At 38.5% G+C, this 20,765-nt stretch overlaps 1 protein-coding gene across 2 annotated transcripts; it reads left to right on the forward strand.

Annotated features, from left to right (window-relative positions):
- Positions 1-5,312: 5,312 nt before the first annotated feature.
- brd7 (bromodomain containing 7) lies at positions 5,313-20,667 on the forward strand. 2 transcript variants are annotated; one of them, XM_080884809.1, is made up of 17 exons: positions 5,313-5,439; positions 5,824-6,017; positions 6,135-6,228; positions 6,316-6,373; positions 6,528-6,672; positions 7,152-7,262; positions 9,797-9,966; positions 10,694-10,808; positions 12,130-12,205; positions 12,845-12,952; positions 13,044-13,179; positions 14,074-14,185; positions 14,310-14,357; positions 15,030-15,111; positions 16,691-16,834; positions 20,357-20,497; positions 20,591-20,667. In XM_080884809.1, the coding sequence occupies exons 1-17, from the start codon at positions 5,391-5,393 to the stop codon at positions 20,653-20,655; spliced, it is 1,848 nt and encodes a 615-aa protein (XP_080740935.1). In that variant the 5' UTR covers positions 5,313-5,390; the 3' UTR covers positions 20,656-20,667. The 2 variants fall into 2 exon arrangements, with proteins under 2 accessions (XP_080740935.1, XP_080740936.1); XM_080884810.1 differs by having other exon boundaries at positions 20,596-20,667.
- The last annotated feature ends 98 nt before the right edge of the window (positions 20,668-20,765 follow it).

The following is a 20,765-nucleotide window of genomic DNA, read 5'->3' on the forward strand; positions in this document are numbered from 1 at the left end:
CAAGGCCAGTGAAATATACATAGGAGTAACTAGATCAGAGAATACTGTGGCTAAAAACTGAAGATGTCAAACGTTAATAAGAACACATTCAGTAACTAAAGCAGCATCCGAGGTCATGATGTTAAATCCAGGAGGTAACCTTTGGGGCAGAAATAAAAAAGTGAATACATAGGTGCTAAAACTGCACTTGAGCTGCAAAATGCCTGACTTCTTCAGGTTTACCAAAAGGTAACTTCTGTAATCACCTTCTCCAAAATATACAACTTTTATCACCAGGGGCAGCATTTTATCAGTGGGTGTGTTGAAACATTTTCCCTGCTGTTCTTTCAGTTTTTGATATTTCTTTGTAGTTCTGCCCTCATTTCTTCAGGAGTTTTTGTATTTTGCCAGAGTTAGCGTTAAGATAGTCTTTGTTAACATTATGTTGATACATTTAGCTTACATTTTAAGGTTTTTGAAGCTATTTTAAAACACAGGCTTAAAGTCAGGGCACAGACGCGTGTTTGCCAATGTGCAGACCATCAAATCAGTGAAATTACTGCAGCGTTGGTGCCTCTTGCAGCATTTAAATTAAAAGATCTTGTAAATAATATTACCCTTTTTGTGACGCAGATTGTCCAGATGTTTGTGCTTTGGTTTTAAGGACTGGTTTTCTAGCATTTTATTTGATTACTTTTAAGTGATATTCACAAAATGATCTGTGCGCCTTCTATCCACGCACCATGCTGGTAAATCTCACTACCTTAGTCCATCTACACTACCTTGGTGTGACATCTTTGCGGCTATGTCCATCTTTTATAAACAATCTGAAATGTCTATCACATTTCATAACACTTTTCTGCCCTGGAAAAGGTTATATTGACCATTGTTTTGCACTTAACAAGCTTTTTGCAGTCTCTACATCACAAGAAGTGATTGTTAGAGCACAAAAAAGAGCGCATACTTTCATCTACAGACTTGGGTAGAATGTTAGAGGACTACAGGACAACAACACGGCGACAATGGCGAGCTGTAAAAACTGACAATCAAACCCACGTGCATGAAGTGTTCTGATTTCAGATAAAAATAGAGTCACCATACACATAGCGCTTTGACGGGGATGAGTGATTGATGCTCAAAGATGTTGCCATGACAGACTGGCATACGGGAGAAAAACACTGAGGCAGAATGATTGGCTTCTCCTCTTTGATGTTTCTGTCTGACTTATTTGTGATGGCTGGTTACATCTTCAAACCCGTTCTGCGTTGACAGTTGTAATGACCCCAAACATTTCATCTGTCATAACTGAGTAGCGCGCTCACAACTTCTAGTGAAAAGACTTCTATGACCGAACTTCATCAAATATTCTCACATCCAGCCAAAAGGGCAGACGTTATTCATTTCCATTTGCCATAGGCTTTAGGTTTGATGTAATTAGCAAGAAAAGAAGCTATAACTTTAATATCCAAGATTGAAAACAGAGGTAGGAACAAAAAGTTGCAAAATCAGAGAAAATACACGAAAACACCAAGAATGAAAATAAAGGGGAAGTTGTTTTTTAAATTATTTTTAAGAGATGGTTTTTAACTACAGGACTGTCACCGGGATGACATTTTACAGCCCAACTCAAACCAGATTGTCCCAACACCATAAAAAGGGGGGGGGGGGGGGGGGGAGACTGTGGTGCTCTGGCTCAGGCAGTCCAAACAGCACATTTTATCTCCAAAGCTGGTTCAGTCAAACCATGTGCAAAACAGATAAACCGTTCAAAGCCTGCATTTGTATCCCTGTTTGTATTTTTGTTGTGTATATGTGCAGACCAAAACATGCCAGTTCCATCCCGTCTGCAGGGCGGGAAGCGGTTTCCCATGGTTCTGTTGGGAAGCAGCTTTCATGTGGAAATGGTCTCCGGGTCCCTTTAGCCCCTCTGTTGTGACAGAGGATAATGAATTTCACAACATCTGCCATTTGTTAACCCTGTTTGGTGTAACTGATCTCCTTTTAATCCATGGACTTCCAATGTGTGCGCAGCTCTGCAGCTGGACTCAAGCAGATGGATCCCACGGCCTCTCTGGGGCTGCAGAGTAGTACTGGACTAGCAAATCTGTAGAGAACACAGACATCTATCTTTGACTGCTGTACTCATTACATTGCATGGACAGTAAATGAAGAACATTTTGAAAGGAGGTTTGTTCTCATGTTGTAGCTATCTAAAATGTTCATTAGAAAGGCTCAAAAAGGCCAAAATGTATTTGATATTAGGGATTTTATAATCACTTTGTTCAAAGATACTATCCAGGATTGTGATACACAATAACATACACCGTACAACACACGTAAATGACTCCAAACTTTTTTTTCTGGAAAGAAAATGTGTATGTTCATGAGTGACTATAAAGCTGTACCAATCATTCCTGGTCTGTAAACAATCCAAAATGAAACTAAGCTCCTCAACTTTGTGGAACATTTTGGTGTCTTTCAGCTTATTATTTTGGTTTTAGGGCCTGAAACAATTTCCTCAATTTCCTAACAGCATTTACTATGTAGACAAATCCAATCTCCAACTCATATTTGCTGGAAGTGTAAACAGGCTAAAAATTTGTTTCTGCTGCCTTCAGAGGTTTAAGGGAGGATGAAAATCCATTGTTTTTTGGGGCCCACAAATGATCCTTTATTTGTTTGTTTAATTTTAGTCAAGGAGGAAAGAAAACACAATTACCCCTCAGAGAATTGTGGGCATATTGCTAGGAAACACTTTCCCTGACCGTTCTATTTCATAAGGAACTCAGTGGCTTTTCATCACAGGGAGGGTCTAAATCAAGTTCCAAGTGAATTACAGCTGTATGTGCATTTTCATTTGCACAAGTGACACCTAAGAAAACCACCAGTCTCTGAATTACTACACTAAATTTTCTGGTTATTTTAATTTTAAATATGGCCATGGATAACATGCAACTGATTTTTTCCCCAACACAATAACAGCGAATATGTAAAGAATGTAATATAGTAATTTGCTGGGGATGAGTTTGCTAAGATAGGAGACTCAAACGATAACAGAGTATAAATATCACGTCTTCATCTATGACCAGGAATGGCTCAAATAGTGGATTCTGTCAATCTTCATTCCTTTCGAGTTTTCCACTTCATCTTTTGCCCTTTTCATAAAACCTGGAATGTGCATCAAAGAATGTAGACTATCTTTCCGCCATGAATAAAACATCTGTCATTCATCAGACAGTACAATATGTCCCAATTTAACCGAGTATAACAGCTCCAAAACGGACAGGGAAGCTCCTGCAGCTACAGAGTCCTGCGAAGTCAACATTCAACCAAATATCATCTCTCTTTTCTTTACAGAGGTGTCTGCTTTTTTAACAAATTTTAAATTTAAGTTTTAAGAAAGACCTCAATATTAACCGCTGTGTTTTAGAGACACTTTACTTCACCCGTGTTGAAGATGGCAATATATTCTGCCAACTCATTACACAAACCATTCAGGGTAATTTGTGGAGGGTTCTGCTCCAGTTTACTACATTGCTGTAGGATAAGAAAAAATAAAAGTCTACTAAAGTCTGCATCCAGAGGCTGGAGAGTTGACAAGTGGCATAATTGCACAATTTCCAAGTAAACTACCATATTTATACTATTCATTTATTTTGTCTTTGTTTTGTATTTGATACTTTTATTTCTCTGCCACAGTTTGTTTATAAGCAGGCAAAGAATACGGTGAGTAAAATTCCTGCAGGTGATAGCACAAATATACTTTTTAATGTTTGTGACTTCAGAAATATTGTTTTTCTTTTTGTGATGTCTTGCACAACCCAAATAACTTTTTACATTTAGAAAAATATTATAGTTTATGGCTAAAAATGTCTCTGCATAAAACATCTCCAGAATTTCCTTGGCTTATCATGGTTAGCTGCATATAGAAGACATGTAGAGGACATGTGTCTGGGTCTTAAGACACTGATTTCAATCACTGAAATAATGTTATGGAAAAAAGTGCAATAAAAGTATACCCAGTGCATTAAAATTAATATATATGGATCATTTAGTATTTAGTATTTATTTATTTATTGTCATTGTCAAGAACAATGAAATTGCGTTTGGGGCTTCCATACAACCCAAAAAAAAGAAGAAAATAATAAATACCCCTTAAAACCCAAGTGTACATATTTAACCCAGTGTGACTCCAATGCAATAAGACAATCCTTAGCAATAATGTTCGTAGAAATTCAGACAAAGACCTGAGAAACATGACAAAATACAACAATGCAACCCATTCAATATTATTGTACTGTGAGATATGATATCAGATATGATAGTTATCTAAGCCGTGGAGATCTTCAACTAACATCCGAGTATCTCATCCCCCCGGAGATCGTTAAGCAACCCCCGGGGCTACCCGCAACAGCAAGCCGCAGGAGGAGACGTTGCGAGCGGAGGCAGAAGAGAGGCAAGCGGGGAGGCCTGTGGGCACGGCTAAAGACTAGTCCGTTTAAACCACCACTCCCGATCATATTCCTCTCCAACGCCCGTTCAATCCGTTACAAACTGGATGAAATACGACTGCAGATCGCCACTCGATCTGGTTAAACACACCAGTATGCAACACTCTAGGTGTATTAAAGGGTTGCTGATGAATACAGTCAACAGTTGTCTGATGTCAGCTCTAAAAACTAATCTTGATGTAATCCGAGTAAAACTGAAAACCTTTGTTTTAAATTTAGCATTGAGTTTGACCAACTTTGGTTGTAGGAAAGAAAAGCTCAGCATGTTTACTGTGTGACATTTATAGTGGACTAAAAAAAAGGAAAAAAACAAGCTGTTACTTCAGGTTTTTTCTAATATTGCACCACTTGCAAATTTCCTGGCTTCATAAAGGTGCAATACTACATTTTTTCTTTTCATCATGAACTTTCCCTTGTTGTATGTGTTTATACTCACAGTACTGGAGTTGGACATATCTTCTAAGCATCTCGATTTTTTATTTTATTTTATTTTTTACTTATCCATATATTAAAGGAAAATGAACATTCTGTATATGATTCAGGCGTGCTGAATTATCAATACATAACGAGTGTGGTTAACATGTGCTCCCTGTATTTGTATGTGGCTTAAGATTGATTGAATGATTTCTCCAGGTGAACGATTATTATCATATGTTATTTTAAAGGGGGGTCATGGCAAATGGCAGTTATGCAGGCCTGGGTCCGTGATTGAAGTTTATTTCAAAGGTTATGTCGCCTCCTTCCGGCTGGAAGGGCGGCCGTACCCATAGACATGGGTATTACCACCGCCGCACCGACAGGTGACGCTGCAAGTGTATCTACCTCTGGTGAAATTTTACTTCAGCTACCACAGTGCTCAGCCACAGCAGTTGGCCGCCGGTACAGACCAAAATATAGACAATGGGCAAGAAGCACAAAAAGCATAAGTCCGAGAAGCATGGATATGAAGGTATTTCATCCCATACAGTTTAACTGCTTATCAGAATAAACCGTTTTTACATTTTAAACTAACTCGTAGACCCTGTGTTTTTGTATTGTAGCACTGTTAGCACGACAATAGAGCTAGTTGGTAAACTAGCTTATTGCTAAACTACCTTCCCGACTTAGTTATATGGATATCTACACGTTTCCATCATTTTTTAAAATGAAAAATAATAATACTGAGGTGGTGATGTGTGAATACAATACATTGTTCGCTAGACGTGCAGCGTAAGTTAAATGACTTCGAGTTAGTTGTTAGCGGCTATTGTTTCTAGCTTTCCTAAGCTGCCGTATGTTCTCACTGTAGTCACACACCATTATTTTGATTATTAATCGATATTTGTTTGTACAGAATATGGAGACAGACCACTGAAGCTGGTGCTGAAAGTGTCCGGAAATGAAGTGACGGCAGGAAGCTCGAGCCTTGACACTTTTTATGACGAACAGCCGGCTGACTTTGACAAACCCAAAGACAAGAAAAAGAAGAAGAAAAAGGATAAAGAGAAAAGCTTTGGGTCACCAGAGGAGGAAAAGGGGAAGAAGAAGGTAAACATCATATCTGTTGGTATAGATAATTTAGCATATAATGTTAAATATTTTAAAAGGGTAGTGTGTGTGTGAATTTAATGTATGTATGTTTGTTTGTTTGTTTGTTTATTTTAGGTAACTAAAAAGAAGAAAGGGCAGGAGGCAGATGGAGATGATGACCGGGAGCAGAGCAGGACTCCTATACGTTCAGAGATTGATAAACAGGAAGGTAATGTTAAATATTTCCCAAATTAATACTAACACTTATTCTGAAGGTTGTTGAAAGAATCTTAAGTTATTTTGCTCCTTTCCACAGAAAAAGAACAGACTCCTCTGCAGGAAGCTTTGAATCAGCTCATCAGGCAGCTCCAAAGGTGCAGCAGCATTTATCACCTATTGATCAGGGATAATTGTGCATTTACATTTTTATTTGACATTTAGTAATATCTATAAATAATGAGGTGAGCAACTCACCGCATTAGGTAATGATATTTCTGCAACTAAAAACTGTTTGTGTCTCCTCTGCAGGAAAGACCCGAACGCATTCTTTTCATTTCCAGTGACAGACCTCATTGCTCCTGGTTACTCTGCAGTCATCAAGCGTCCCATGGACTTCAGTACAATGAAGGACAAAGTAAAGAAAGAGTGCTACCAGTCACTGGATGAACTCAAGGTACATGTCTGTGTACTATTGCATTCGGTTAGAAGAAATAAATAAAACCGTTCTTTCAAGTTTAAAGACACAGCTCTTGTAATTGCTGATACTCTAGCTTACTGTAGGACACACTGACGTGGTGCTTATGGAGGACTCCCAGGTCCTTTTACATCCACTAATGATACTTGTTTTGGGTGAAAAAATTAGTATTTTTTCCCTTCTTAATGTATGTTCTGATACTTGATGTTTTTTGCCTGTCTTTGATGACAAGTAGCTTCAGTGCAATTTACAGATTATACTTCTTTGTTTGATCAAACTGCTAAAACTTTGTCAATGATGTCTTCACCTTATTCAAAAAAAATTAAAATCATGTTAAAAATGTTAAGTATATTTGTTTTCCCTAAAGGCCACATTTGAACACATTTTTAGTGTGTTTTAACTAACAGAAGCTGTTGTATTTGTCATGCTTTAAAATGTTACGCATGTCATTGATGCAGGTTGATTTCAGGATTATGTGTGAAAATGCCATGATTTACAACAAACCTGAGACAATCTACCACAAAGCAGCACGGAAACTGTTACATTCAGGAATGAAGATCTTGAGCCAGGTATCGTGACCTTGGACCGTCATTTTCTTTGACCTCTTTTACTTGGGGGTAATTTGGGTTCATCAAGTTTTTAAAAAATTAAAAATTAAGGAGCTTTATTTTAAAACAGTGTACATGATAACAGAAAACTTCTGTTTGAAAGCCCCCAAAAATATATTATTTCAAATTATTTCAAATAATTTTTTGTGCATCTAAATTTTTATAAAGCCTAATGTATGACAAACTTTGCAGTAATTTTAAAGTTGTAAAGACGATTTGTGTCTACATTAGCTGTTGTACTTTCTTTGTAGACATCTGTCAGCAATAAAACCTGCACACAAACATACTGCATTCATATGCACCAATTTTTCTTTTATAATTATATAACCATAACATTATTTGAATGGCACTTTTTAAAACACATAGTTCCATAGTAATAGTACAGACAGAAAATGAAACATACAGTCTTACATTCGTTCTTACATACGAAGGGGTAAACATTTTAAGAAAAGTTAACATATAAAAATTTGCTGTCATCAGTCTTTTAAAACAAGGAAGCTTGTATCAAAGTTAGTGAGCTGCAACCTCAAAAGCTTGGTCGTCTCTGGATTTAAAATAGAAGAGTGTGGAATAGTTCACAGTAGGGCTGCTCGATTATGGCAAAAATGATAATCACGATTATTTTCACTGAAATTGAGATCACGATTATTTGACGATATTTATTTAACCCTTTAAGACCTACTATAGAACCAAGTCCACCAGAGCTTATATTATTTTTTTACATGCTGTAGTGCCATTTGTGGGAGCATTTCAAGTTGCTATACATCAGTACAACTGTTATAGCCCATATTTTAATAATATGTATGCATTAAGTCCATAGTAATTACATAAATTGCAAAAAAGTGCAATAAACTACAAAAAAAATTGAAAATCGCTTTTGTTTTGTTTACATATATTTCTACTTGGAGAAATTTAAGAGGTTTATCCCTCAAAACTTTAAATACAATAAAGTTGCAAAAAATAGTTTCCCACCACAGGAAATTTATTTTGAGTGTTTTCATAGTTTTATTTTGGAGATACAGCAATTTTTATATACTGCAGGAAAAACAAAAAACAATCCTATGATGCAAATTTGCAAAGAAAACAGCATGTGCATCATTTCACTGTGGGAAGTGTTACGAACAGCTGATAGGAACGGCAAAGCGTGTTTCTGGAATATTATGTTTTTGTTCCTGCAAGCGCTTTTTATGCAATTTTTGCAAAGCTATATGTGGAACGAAACCGTGACCGAGGACAAGCTGATGGCATCAGATGTAAGTACAACTCCTCCGGTTTCATATGCAAAACAAATTATTGCGCTAGCTTACATGGTTCAGGTTCTACAGGGATTTAAAAATAGTTACGCAAAACGGAGCTTGCTGCTCTGACGGCTTTAAAGGGTTAACAATGACTTTAAAAAAATAATATAAAATAGTGTGCAACACCACTGAAGTTTTTCTTTTAAACTCTCTTTTCAACCAACGGCAGTCACTCTCCAAATAACTTCTGCTTAGCTTTCCGAGCTTCCCTCGGGTCCTCTTAATCAGCGGTCTCCAACCTTTTTTGCGCCACGGACCGGTTTATGCCCGACAATATTTTCACGGACCGGCCTTTAAGGTGTCGCGGATAAATGAGGGAGGGGCTAATAATCGGCTCAGTCATTTTTAATGATCGTTGAAAGCCCAGATCGTAATCGTGATTAAAATTCGATTAATTGAGCAGCCCTAGTTCACAGACTGTAATCAGATGACTGGAGAGGCCAGTTGTTGGAATGTGGTGTCACTAGCACTGTTATATAGACAGGAGCCTGGCCATGTAGGGCTTTATGTGTTATTAATAACATTTTAAAATTAACTAAAATGTTTTGTTTTTGTGAGCAGCAGAGCTGCTGCATTCTGAACAATTTGAAAACAGGCTCATAGTAATCTAAAGATTGTGGCTCAAGAGTTGGCAGTTCATCTTGTAATCGGAAGGTTGCCAGTTCGAGCCCCGGCTCAGACAGTCTGGGTCGTTGTGTCCTTGGGCAAGACACTTCACCACTACTGGTGGTGGTGGTCAGAGGGCCTGGTGTCGCCAGTGTCCGGCAGCCTCGCCTCTGTCAGTGTACCCCAGGGCAGCTGTGGCTACAATGTAGCTTGCCATCACCAGTGTGTGAATGGGTGAATGAATGTAGTGTAAAGCGCTTTGGGATCCTTAGGGACTAAGTGAAGCACTATACAAATATAGGCCATTTACATAAAAAGTGAGTTACAATAATTGAGACAGGAGAAAAGTGAATTATGTACTAAAAGTTCCAAAATAGCATTCAAATAAGGACCCAGGTGTTCTCTACTGATAAATAGCCTGCTGTAAAATAATCTGTAAGTCAGGCTGCTGTAACCTTGCTTTAGGAACAAAGCAACAGTTGGGGGCAGCAGATGCTCACAAACTCAGCACCACAGTTTTCTTCTCCTTGGTTATTTTTTTTCTCTTTCTTAAACCCAAGTAAAAAGCATGTTTTTCACCTTCCCTAATAGGAAAGGCTGGACAGCCTGAAGCAAAGCATAGATTTTATGGCTGGTCTTGACCCTTCTGCCAAACAACCTTTGAAATCTGAGGAACAAACGAGCACCTTTCTGGACCAGAACAAGGAGGGACCTGCGACTACAGACAGCAGCGAGAGGTCACAGACACCCAGCACTCCCAGGTCCTTTCACATGTTGACTTTGCACACGTGTCCTTAAGCCTTGATGCCACATTTAAGTGTAGCTTGGAGAGCCCAGACTGCAAGAGGGATTTTAATAATACTCCTGACCATACTGTCAATATTTTAACCCCTTAAAATTACAGTTGGCCTGACACAATTACATATTTGTAAAATTAAAAGAGTAGAAGGTTTCACATTTGTATCAGCAGAACTGAGAAATATGAAGAGATGCAGCATATGAGTGGAAACAGTTTCCCATAAGTGCACCGTGTTGATTCCTGTGAGCTTGTTTTCCACTGTGGAGCTGGAGGCTGAGAATGTGGGGAATGCCTGATGACATGCTGGGGCTTGTTTTCTCTTGGCTATCATCTTTTACAGCTGTGTTTTAACTTGGTGATGTAACAGAACCCGTATGCTGACATTATGCATTTTATTATGACTCGCTATAAGAGGACGAGCCCCAGAAAGCCACGTAGTAGGCTGTTTTTCATTCAGTTACCTTTTATCTCGTAAAATATGCTGTCTCAAAATCTGTTCGTTGACGTCAGCAAACGCTTACAGGTAAATTATCTGAGGAATGAACACAGATTGTGGGCATACAATGAACAGAAAAACTCCTGCAAATTTCCTCTCTGCTGTGTGTATACTTTTTGTTGTTGCCACAAAGTACATTCACGGTCACAGTGTCTCATCATCTGGCATCTTTCAATTTGTTTTTCATTTGCAGACAGGACAAAGACTCTAAGGACGAAGCAGCAAAAGCAGAGAAAGAGCTTCAGGAAATACGCAAGGTCATTGAGAAGTCTGGAGGAAAGCTGTCCAACAGAGTGCTGCAGTCTGATGTGAGAAAACAGAGTTAAACACAAGAACACGCTTTCAAACTGATATATCTGATCTTTTAGATCATAATGTTTCAGATGGCATTGTGGTATTACAGGTCCCATTCTCTTAAGAATGTTCTAAATAACTTTGTGGAATGACTTGCTCATAAATCTTAAGCAGTTTTTACTGATTTAGACAAAATTTCCAACACTAAATACATTATCACACAGTATAACGCAGTATTTTGCACCATGGTTATCTTATGAATCAAAATAGTAACCATGGAAAGGAGAAGTTAAACTCATGTATAGCGGAAATATAATTTCTTAAGCATAAATCCCAATTGTTTACACTTAAGAGCGGATGCAATTTAACTCGCTTTAGAGTACGTAGCCAGCAAGAGCTTGTTGAAAGTTGAAAGCAGTAATTGAATGAAATGATCTGAAGGGTAGATGAGAAAAAAAAGACATGAGAAGAAGCAGGATTAAGAAAAGTCATTGCAGATTAGATAAGGAAAATCTAATATGAGACATATATTAATCCTTTCAGATTTCCATTACATATAAATTGTAAATATTTACTTATGTTTTCTTTTTTTCTTCTCAGTGAGGGGAAAAAAGTAAGACAAAGCGAACCAACTAACCCCGGCAGATCCTCGTTTAACCCCATAGGGCCAGATTTACTAATATGTTGCACCAGAAAAAAAAGTTCTCTCAATATTTACAAATGGACAAAATTGTAAGAGTTGTTAACCTTTTGAACTTTAGCGCTATTTGGCGATTGCACTCACGCGCTATTTTGCCCCATTTAGGAATTTTGGCCCATAAAGTTGAATCAAGATATACTGATGTTTCCTTTTATTAATAAACAGATCATAGTGGAAGAATAGTTTGTTTTTTTACTTCACATTTTTGTAATTTCTTTAGAATTACAGAACAGCTGCTTAAGGTTGAAAAGACTTGAGTTACATGTTCTGGACACTGTGTTTTTAGTTTTGTGATGTAATCAGTGCTCACTGTTATTTTTACAGGCTGTGTGTGCAGTCTGTGACCACAGAGATTTAGAGCATGAATAAAAATGCTTTGCCGCTTTTGTTTTGCCAAAAGAGCTTTGGCGCTCTACTTTAAAAATTAGGCTTTGTGTTTAAAAACCAGTAAGGGCCCCAGTTTAAAATATATCCACACCTTCTTTTTTGTTTTAGACTCTGGAGACGATGTTGTAGAGTCAGTGCTGGTTATTTATCTGATGTCCATTGTGTCTTATCTAATTAACTACAATCCAATAATGTAATATTTTCTCATTATTTTTATTCCTCTTTCACTATCACTGTTTGTTTTGTAGTTGGAGTTTGCAAGGCGGAAGTCAGATGGCTCCACCACTCTGGCTATCCTCAACCCAGCAGATCCCTCAGCAGGAGGTGAGACCATTTTGGAACTATAAAAGAGCTCAATTAGACCAATTATTACAATTTGCCACAGCGGTGGATGTTCATATTGAATATGGCTTTAATGTAAAAAGATCAGCTCATATACCATTAATCCCTTTAGGCCAAAAGTGCAGGCTTGAATTTTGAGTCAAAGGGGTTTATGTAGGACAACCAATCAGAAGGAAACAGCTTAAAGAAAGAGGAGCTAAAACAGTCTGTTTTCAGTTGGAGTTATACTTCTGTGTTAAATCTACATCACAGAGACATTATAAGCGCAAAATGTTCTGAAACGCTAGAAATGTAACTACACGACTCCATCACTGCAGCCCACACAGTTATAAATGAAAACACCATCAGCTTCTGTTGTAAGCTCTGGCCGTGGATGAACTGAAAGGCTGCACCACTCTTGAAGTCCAAAAATACAAATATAGAAGCATAATATATCCACTTTACACAACAACATCTTGTACACAAAAAAGCGAAATATAAGTTTCCTTTGGCTTCTTTGATTTTAATTTCTGTAAACTATGACTGGGAAATTTTAATGGTTGATTAGTATTTCCAGACCTATAAAAGAAATGATGATGCAGCCAGAGACTTGAGGGGAAAAAACTGTGTTTGCTGTTGCAGATGTGGGTTATTGTCCTGTGAAACTCGGCATGATGTCCAACCGGCTGCAGAGCGGTGTGAACACCTTGCAGGGTTTCAGGGAGGACAAGAGGAACAGGATCACCCCAGGTACGGCTCTACCTTTATGTTTCTCCATATTGTTGATATCAGAGTCTCAAAGGAAAGACAATAAATTATCTGTGTGCGGCACTTTCCACAGTGTCCTACATGAACTATGGGCCATTCACCTCCTACGCGCCAACCTACGACTCCAGCTTCGCCAACATCAGCAAGGAAGATTCTGACCTTATCTACTCTCTCTATGGAGACGAGTCCAGCCTGCAGGGCTCAGACAGGTATGAACAGCGTGTCTGTATAAGGACCCGAGCTCTGTGTCTTTTAAGCAGCGAGGCATTCCTCACTGATTACTTTCCAGATGTTCCTCTTTTTCCACTGGATTTTCTGTATCAGGAGGAGGTAAACTGTAAGCGGAGCCTCACCCTGACTCAAACCCTTCATCTCTTCGTAAACTTCAGTTTCATCTTGTTTCTGTTTTATTCTCTCATGATGTTCATGCTCATAACAGGTTGGTATATCTTGTGGAACTCCAAAGTGTTCAGAATGAAAAAGATCTAGGGAATATAAAAGCCATAAAAAGGTTTGAGTAGGTGAAGCTACATGGGCTCGTTCTATGATGACGGCTGCAGCCAGTGGGGACCATTAGTTATCCATGACAGAATTTTAATTTCAATTTTATTTTTCTACATAACTTTTAGGATAATTTTAAGGAAATGCATATATATATATATATATGGTTGATCCTTAAATCATTCAACTGAAAAGTTCAGTAAATGCAAGGTGATTTAAAAAAAAAAAAAAGGGGGGGGGGAAGCAATCAATTTTTCCAAGGGGCTATGGGAAACTGGGACTACTACATATTACTATATGTATTTAGCTTATTGTTACCACATGCTCGTCTCTTGTGTCTGTTTTTTCCTCTAAACGGAAAAGCACAGTATGATTTTTGTTTACAAATTAATGAAAATCTTTAATTACCATTAGTAGCACGTCCTTATTTGACTGGTTGTGTAGGCGGTGCAGTTATTTTTCCACCAATTTGCAGGAGTGTCAATATCAACTACTTGTCATTATTCTCAGTCAACAAAATGATTCAGACTTTTACACCGCTGCTGCATAGGAAATAACTAGTAAATAACTAGTAAAGTTTCATTTGGTTGGTTGTTTGGCAGCTTGTCAGAGTTCCTGGCCAAATCAGAAGAGTATGTGTACAAACTGGCAGACAACCTCCTGGATGCAGTGACAAACGGAGAGCATTCAAGAATCTTGAAGGACACCGAGCAAGTAAGCTTTTCTCTGACGTCATTTGTTGTTTTTTGTTTCAGGACAGGAAAGTCTTCCAGTTGACTAAATAAATGTTTTTGTTTTGCTTTGGGGGGGGGTGTTTTTGTCATTTTTTTTCCTCCAGCAAGTAGAGCAGCTGTCAAATATACAAGAGGACAAGGATACCGTGGAGGTGAGAGAATCTGGAGCTGAAACCCTGATCAAAAAATGTGCAGCATGTAATAGAAATGTGCGTGAGGTGAGTCGAGTGACGAGTGCCAGCGTTCGCTATGTAATACAAAACCGGAGCCACTCATCCTCATCAGCACTGCTTTTGAAGCTGCTGCTGTTCAGTGCAAAGCATATCACGTGCTCCTCCATTATACCCCATGGATTTAATTTGTGTTCTAGATGGCCTCAGCTGATGACTGCTGCATCCACCAGCTGTGTCAACATAGCAGGGGCCTGGTGTAAAGATGGAAAGAACATTTCCTTTTAAAACACAGCAGTACTACATGCTCAAGGCCCGCTGTTGGAGAATTTTGAGAGGACTGTTTTCCTCTACTGCCCACTGACTGTGAAGCTGAATCGCTCCTCAGAGCAGTAGAGGAAACCAGAGCAGGGGCCCACCGTCAGACAAACAGCGGCCCTTTGTGCTAGCTTCTTGCTGTTTTTGGCCGCCCTCCAGTTTACTCTCATCCCCTGCTCGGGTGTTGCAGCTTTTGATTAGGCCTGATTTTATTGTAGTGAAGAAGTAGCATGACAAAAGAAGCTTCAAAAGATTGTGATGTTCCCTTTTATGTCCAGTGTGGAATGCATTTTTCTAATCTAACTAACCATGTTGTTTCCCCTCTGTCTTTGGTAGGTAGCTGACCCCCAAACATGTGACAGACTGGATTTCCTGCGCTCTGCTGCAGGCCTGCAGATGACTGAGGAGCTTTCTGAGGGTAAAACGTCTGACTTTTTTTTTTCTGTATTTAAAGTGGCAGCTAATTACACTTTTAGGAATGATCAGAACATCTTTAAAATGTTTAATTTGGTTCCTTTAGAAAGCACTATAAACACATGTCATTAATACTTTTCATCTTTCCATGATGAAAACAAGCTAATCAAGATAAAATGCTTATTGTGCCGAATTCTGTTTCGCAATCATGCTCGTTTTGTCATTCAGGCACCTCCACGTTTTTTTTTCCACCCAAAAGCCCAAATTACATTGATGGACTCATTCAGTTCATTTTTTGTCACTGCCCGGTCCTCAGCCCTGGATCTGTGTTAATTACATGATCAAAAACTTGTGACCTTAGTAATTGTGATGAAATTTTTTGCCAAAATCAAGCACCTAATGTTCTACATCTACATACACATGTAGATCTACATCCACAGGAAACTTTCAGTCACTACAGCCCTGACCCTAACAATTCTTAAGTGGTTCAATTCATACCTGGGTTTTGGTTGTTGTTTTTTGGGGAGTTTTTTGTTGTTGTTGTTGTTGTTGTTGTTGTTTTTTAGGGAAATGGGCAGTAGGGAAAACAGCCCTTTTTTTTGTTTTTTACCACAGGGAACGTCACTTAATCATAAACATGATCATCAAAATACTGAAATTTACCTGGAGAAAAAAAACATCTTTAAATATCACAGCACTCACCAGACTACCAGGATCTACCTGAGCATTAACATCCTACAATGGATATTGTGATAGAGCATGATGGAATTATGATACAAGTTTGCAGACCTTCAGTTCTCGTGTCATAATTCTTAGTCCCAATTTTTTGCAGGATCTTTATCTTTAAGATTAAAAGTACCTTTGGATGAATGCTGTTGCTATTTAAATAAAACTGAGATGACAAAGCCAACATGGGAATGTATCTTTTCAATTATTCTGCATGAATGCACTGTTACTGTCCCCACTGGCTTCCCATCGTTCTTTGATGGTATGACAATCAAAAAGGGATTTATTTTCCTTCTTAGTGGTATTAATTTTTAACTCAGCAGAAATATTTTTAATGCCTTTTCTTGATGGCAGGAAATAAGAATTGTGGCACTACAGGCAGTTTAAGGACCTGCCTCATGCTGATGAGAAGAGAAATGAGAATCAGAAAACTACAAGTTCACATAGTATTGGGGATATGATGAAAAATCTGTCATGGTACTTTTTAAAATTCATGGCCATTATTTATTATAATATTTGTTCTCCCTATGTATATACATAAGTGTACCGTGGCTCATTGTTCTGTCAAGATAGTACATAATGTAAACATTTTAATGTCTAAAGCTGTTTGAGCGACATATTAGCTGTCCATCGTCCTATTATGTTTCCTTTGAGATCTTTCTAGAGTTCTTCTGTCATCAGCTTTCGGCACCTTCGAGTATTAATGTAACACGAGAACCCAGGGGTCTGTGTCAGGGCTCAGAAACAGTGGCTATATTGTGTTAGAAAGAAATGATTTGCGGGGGGGTTACCAGAAGGTAACTGGAGGAACTCAGAGGAAGTATTTACTTGCTGCGTGTTCTCCTTCCCTCACACAGAAGCCCTGAACATCCAGCAGAAATTGGACGAGACTACAAAGCTCCTGCGCAACTTGCAGGAAGTTCAGAGGGAACGTCTGAGTGCCAAGCAGCCACCAAACATGATCTGCTTGCTGGCCCCGACTGCCAAGGAGCTGGAGCTGGGTAAGAGCCTCATAGTGCATGGGCGTCTTTGTTCTTCCACTAAAGTCAGCTGTAGACCTCGAACAACACTTCATTTACCTCTGTAGCCTGCATCCTTCACAGGTGTGGTAGACATTGGCCTGATTCAGATCACTGGGACCCCCTTTCCAGAATATTTTTCTTTCAATCAATCAATCTTTATTTATAAAGCACTTTTCATACAGAAATGTAGCACAAAGTGCTTTACATGGTTAAAAGCAGCCCACCCCGCCCTCCAACTCACTCCCCACACTCTCATTAACATAAACGATCATGGATACATACATACATACACACACATCCCCCCTCAGGGTCTGCGAGGGTTCATATGGTAAAAGCAAATGTGAGAGATAAGAAGGCCCAAGACCATTAAGACATTTAAAAACCAATAAAAGAACTTCAAAATCGATCCTGAAACACACGGGGAGCCAATGCAGCGTTTCTAAAACCGGTGTAATGTGGACCCGCCCTCTGGTCTTCGTCAGCACACGAGCTGCAGAGTTTTGTAAAAGTTGTAAAGGTGAAATATTATTTTTGGGGGGACCAGAGAGCAGGGCATTACAGTAATCAATGGACTGGTAATAAAAGCATGCGTCAACATCTCCGTGTTGGCCCGAGAGAGAATAGGGCAGACTCTGGTTATATTTTTTAGATGATAAAATCCAATTTTGGTTACATGTTTAATATGTGGGATAAAACCAAGCTCGGAGTCAAAAATAACACCCAGGTTTTTCACTTGTAGCGAAGGACACAGTGAAAATGCCTGTAATTTAGACAAGAGTTTCTCTCTCTGAGGCTCAGGACCGATGATTAAAACTTCAGTCTTGTCCTGGTTAAGCTGTAAAACATTTTTTGCCATCCAAGATCTTATATCTAAATTACAGTTAAAAAGGGCATCCATTGGTCTGCTGTCTTTAAAAGAGTGAACCCAGCGGGGAAAAAACACATTTTGATGTAACCTGTGCCAAAATTTCTTTTTTAACCACTTAAACCCCACCCCCCGGTACCGGGGGCAAAAAGGAGGAGATCACGTTTAATCGATTATAACGCTGGTTGAGAAATATAAGTCCAGACATGTGTGGTATCCACAGAAACCTCAGAATCTCAGCCAAAATGTCATATAAACCATTTCTACAACCACCAAACGCACTGGTTAGCTTCCAGGGCTATCACTGACTCCACACACCAAGTTTCACCACGATCAGACCAAAATTCACTGAATGAGCCGCAAAAGAAGACCACAAAAACACACAGTGGCGCAAATGCGCTAAGACAGAAATTGGCTTACCGTCCCAATTTCCTCCGTTATTTTTCGCTGGTAGCCACGTGATTACCAGTAGTTACCATGCCTACCTAGCCACATCAGAGCCGTTTTCCGTCAACAACCTCCATTTTAGACCCACCTACAGACACGTGACTGGACAGATGCAACATGTAGTAAATTTGGGCCCACGTAGGTTTTGGCATTACAACGTCTAAATGGTTGAAGTGACGTGAACTTGGCATCGTTACAGTGAATCTATTGGCTCAAACGATTAAAAAGGTGTCAATCACGCAAATTGACCAAAAGAAACCAAAGTTACAGCCCCTCGGAGTTTAAAGGGCCAGAGGCCAATCAAACGCTCTATGCGCACTGCAGAAAAGGGCCATTACCATGTAAATGTGTGGTTAATTCTTCAAAAATATATTTTTAAAAAAAGCATTTTTAGGCCTTATTAATTTCTGCTCTTTAATACCTAAAAAATCAACTGGCATGGTGTACAATTGTGCCAAAATTGGACATTTTTGTACAACATCTGGATATTCGTGTATTGACAGGGCTGTAATTTTTTCACCGTTTCATTTTAGAAACAAATCTTTGCACAGATGATGTTTATATGTTGGTTACTGAATTTCTGGAACCAAATGTGATCTGAGCCATATTTTTAAAAGGGTTATAAGCTAAAAAAAAAAAAAAAAAAAAAATAGGCGAGGATAAAATCTAGTTACTTTTTCTGTGTTCCAGTCTCAGTAACTTTGACACAGTAATATCTGCTTCAATATTTACACCTCTGATGAAATTTCCCAAGTGTTAGCTTTATTTTGATACCAAGATTGTAAGGACAGAGTTTGTAATTGCAGAGAAATAATCAATTAAATTTGGGCATTACATTTTTGAGCAGGAAGCTCAGAAACCCCCTTGGGGCTTAAGAGGCTAAGAGACACATTTTGTGGAAAAGAACTTTTATGCTGAATGGCAATACGTAGCTCTCTATTTCAGATGACTTTATAAAATTAAAAAGCGACCTCTAATTTCATAGGCTATATTTACAATTAATAGGGTTTTCAGATAAACGGTTGTCCTTGATCACCATTTAATACTTTTGTGTTTAAAATAACCTCTTTACTCGGTAAATTGTTACTTAGGATGGTGTGACTTCATGCAGTGCTGAACTGAATTGTTACATGCTGTAACAAGTATTTTTCTGATAACTTAAGAGATAGCCTTGTGGAATGCCAGCACAGGCACCAGCCAATCAAATTAAGCCGAGGGAGCTAGTTCCTTATTCAGTTCAGCATCAAAATGTAGGAGACTTTAAACAAGAAACGTCAATTACTGTAAGTACAGTCAGCCACACTAGGCTGATTATCTTACAATAGGACAAGAATGAAATGAATTTCTTTTTGTTTAAATACAATTTCGCAAACCTGCCCATCAGTTTACTCACTGATTTAGGATGATTCATTGATTGCTTCCTTTCCATGGTAGAGCATTTAAACCATATATTTAAGCCACTTCCAGCTATCAACATGTATCAACATATCAGCTTGTTTTTCCTGAGGTCACTTCCTGTAAAGTGACATTTTGTAATGGATGTAACAGTTCTTAAGAAATGTGGTTCAGTTCATATCAGTTTTCTTTCTTTCTCTCGCTCGCCGTTTGTACTGATAACTTAATAGTTAGTCATGTAGAATGCCAATACAGGCACCAGCCAATCAAATCATGTTAAGTGTAAAGGCAGGAAGCTATTTCTTTATTCAGTTCACCATTAAAATGTAGGATAATTTAATTAATATAATATAATAACAAGGTTAATAGCAGTTCCGTTATCTTGCCTCAAGTGTTGTCACCATGATAAACATGTCAGCAGCATGCTCCTGCCATCACATTTAACATTATTAGCAGTTTGTTGATACGTCTGTATCTGTGTATTCAACAGTTAATAAATGAAAATTTAAGTAAAGGAGAGATGTGAGAAACACCCTTCAAATATGAGTGTTGCCTGTTTTGCCCACCAGAGGACACTGTTTTTGCAGCTCCAAACACGTTGGCAACAAACAGCAGCTGATCCAAGTCAGAGTATCAATAGATATATAGATTAAAACAAACAAAAAATAACCAGATGTAGGCCTGGTAAATACAACCAGTCATACATCTGTTTTTTTTTGTTTTTTTTTTAAATCTGCTTTTTCTTAATATCTTAATTTCCTGCTGTCTTCACGTTCATCCTCCTACCTTTACAGCTGAGAAGGTGACATCAAACTTGGCTGAGCTGACTAGTCAGGTGGCCCCATGTGATGTCAGCAGTATCTACGGCATCAGGAAGGCCATGGGCATTGCTGCCCCTCCAGACCCACCTGAGCTCTTCATAGACCTCACTACAGGTAAAAGGCAGTTTCTCTTAAGTTGTGTCAAATGCAGTATGTAACCTTACAAAAAACAGAAAATTGCAGACGAGAACTTTTCCACGTTTTCAGTGCAGGACACGGCTGAAGCCATGGAGACCAGTTGTCCAGATGTGGTTCCAGTTATCGCTGTGTAATGAAATTCCAAACACTCTCATTCAGTGTAATAACTTAAGTTTTGTACAAAAAGTGCTTTTTGTGTTACATTTGTATGCTTTTCGGCCAATAAACTTTTTTTAATAAAAAC

The sequence above is a fragment of the Rhamphochromis sp. 'chilingali' genome, assembly GCF_963969265.1.
Source record: "Rhamphochromis sp. 'chilingali' genome assembly, chromosome: 6".
NCBI classification, from domain to species: domain Eukaryota; kingdom Metazoa; phylum Chordata; class Actinopteri; order Cichliformes; family Cichlidae; genus Rhamphochromis; species Rhamphochromis sp. 'chilingali'.

Coding starts and splice junctions, on each gene's coding strand:
- brd7 (XM_080884809.1), top strand. CDS start 5,391: ATGGGCAAGAAGCACAAAAAGCATAAGTCCGAGAAGCATGGATATGAA. Junction 5,440..5,823: donor CGAGAAGCATGGATATGAAG/GTATTTCATCCC, acceptor TTGTTTGTACAG/AATATGGAGACAGACCACTG. Junction 12,206..12,844: donor AGCAGATCCCTCAGCAGGAG/GTGAGACCATTT, acceptor TTGCTGTTGCAG/ATGTGGGTTATTGTCCTGTG.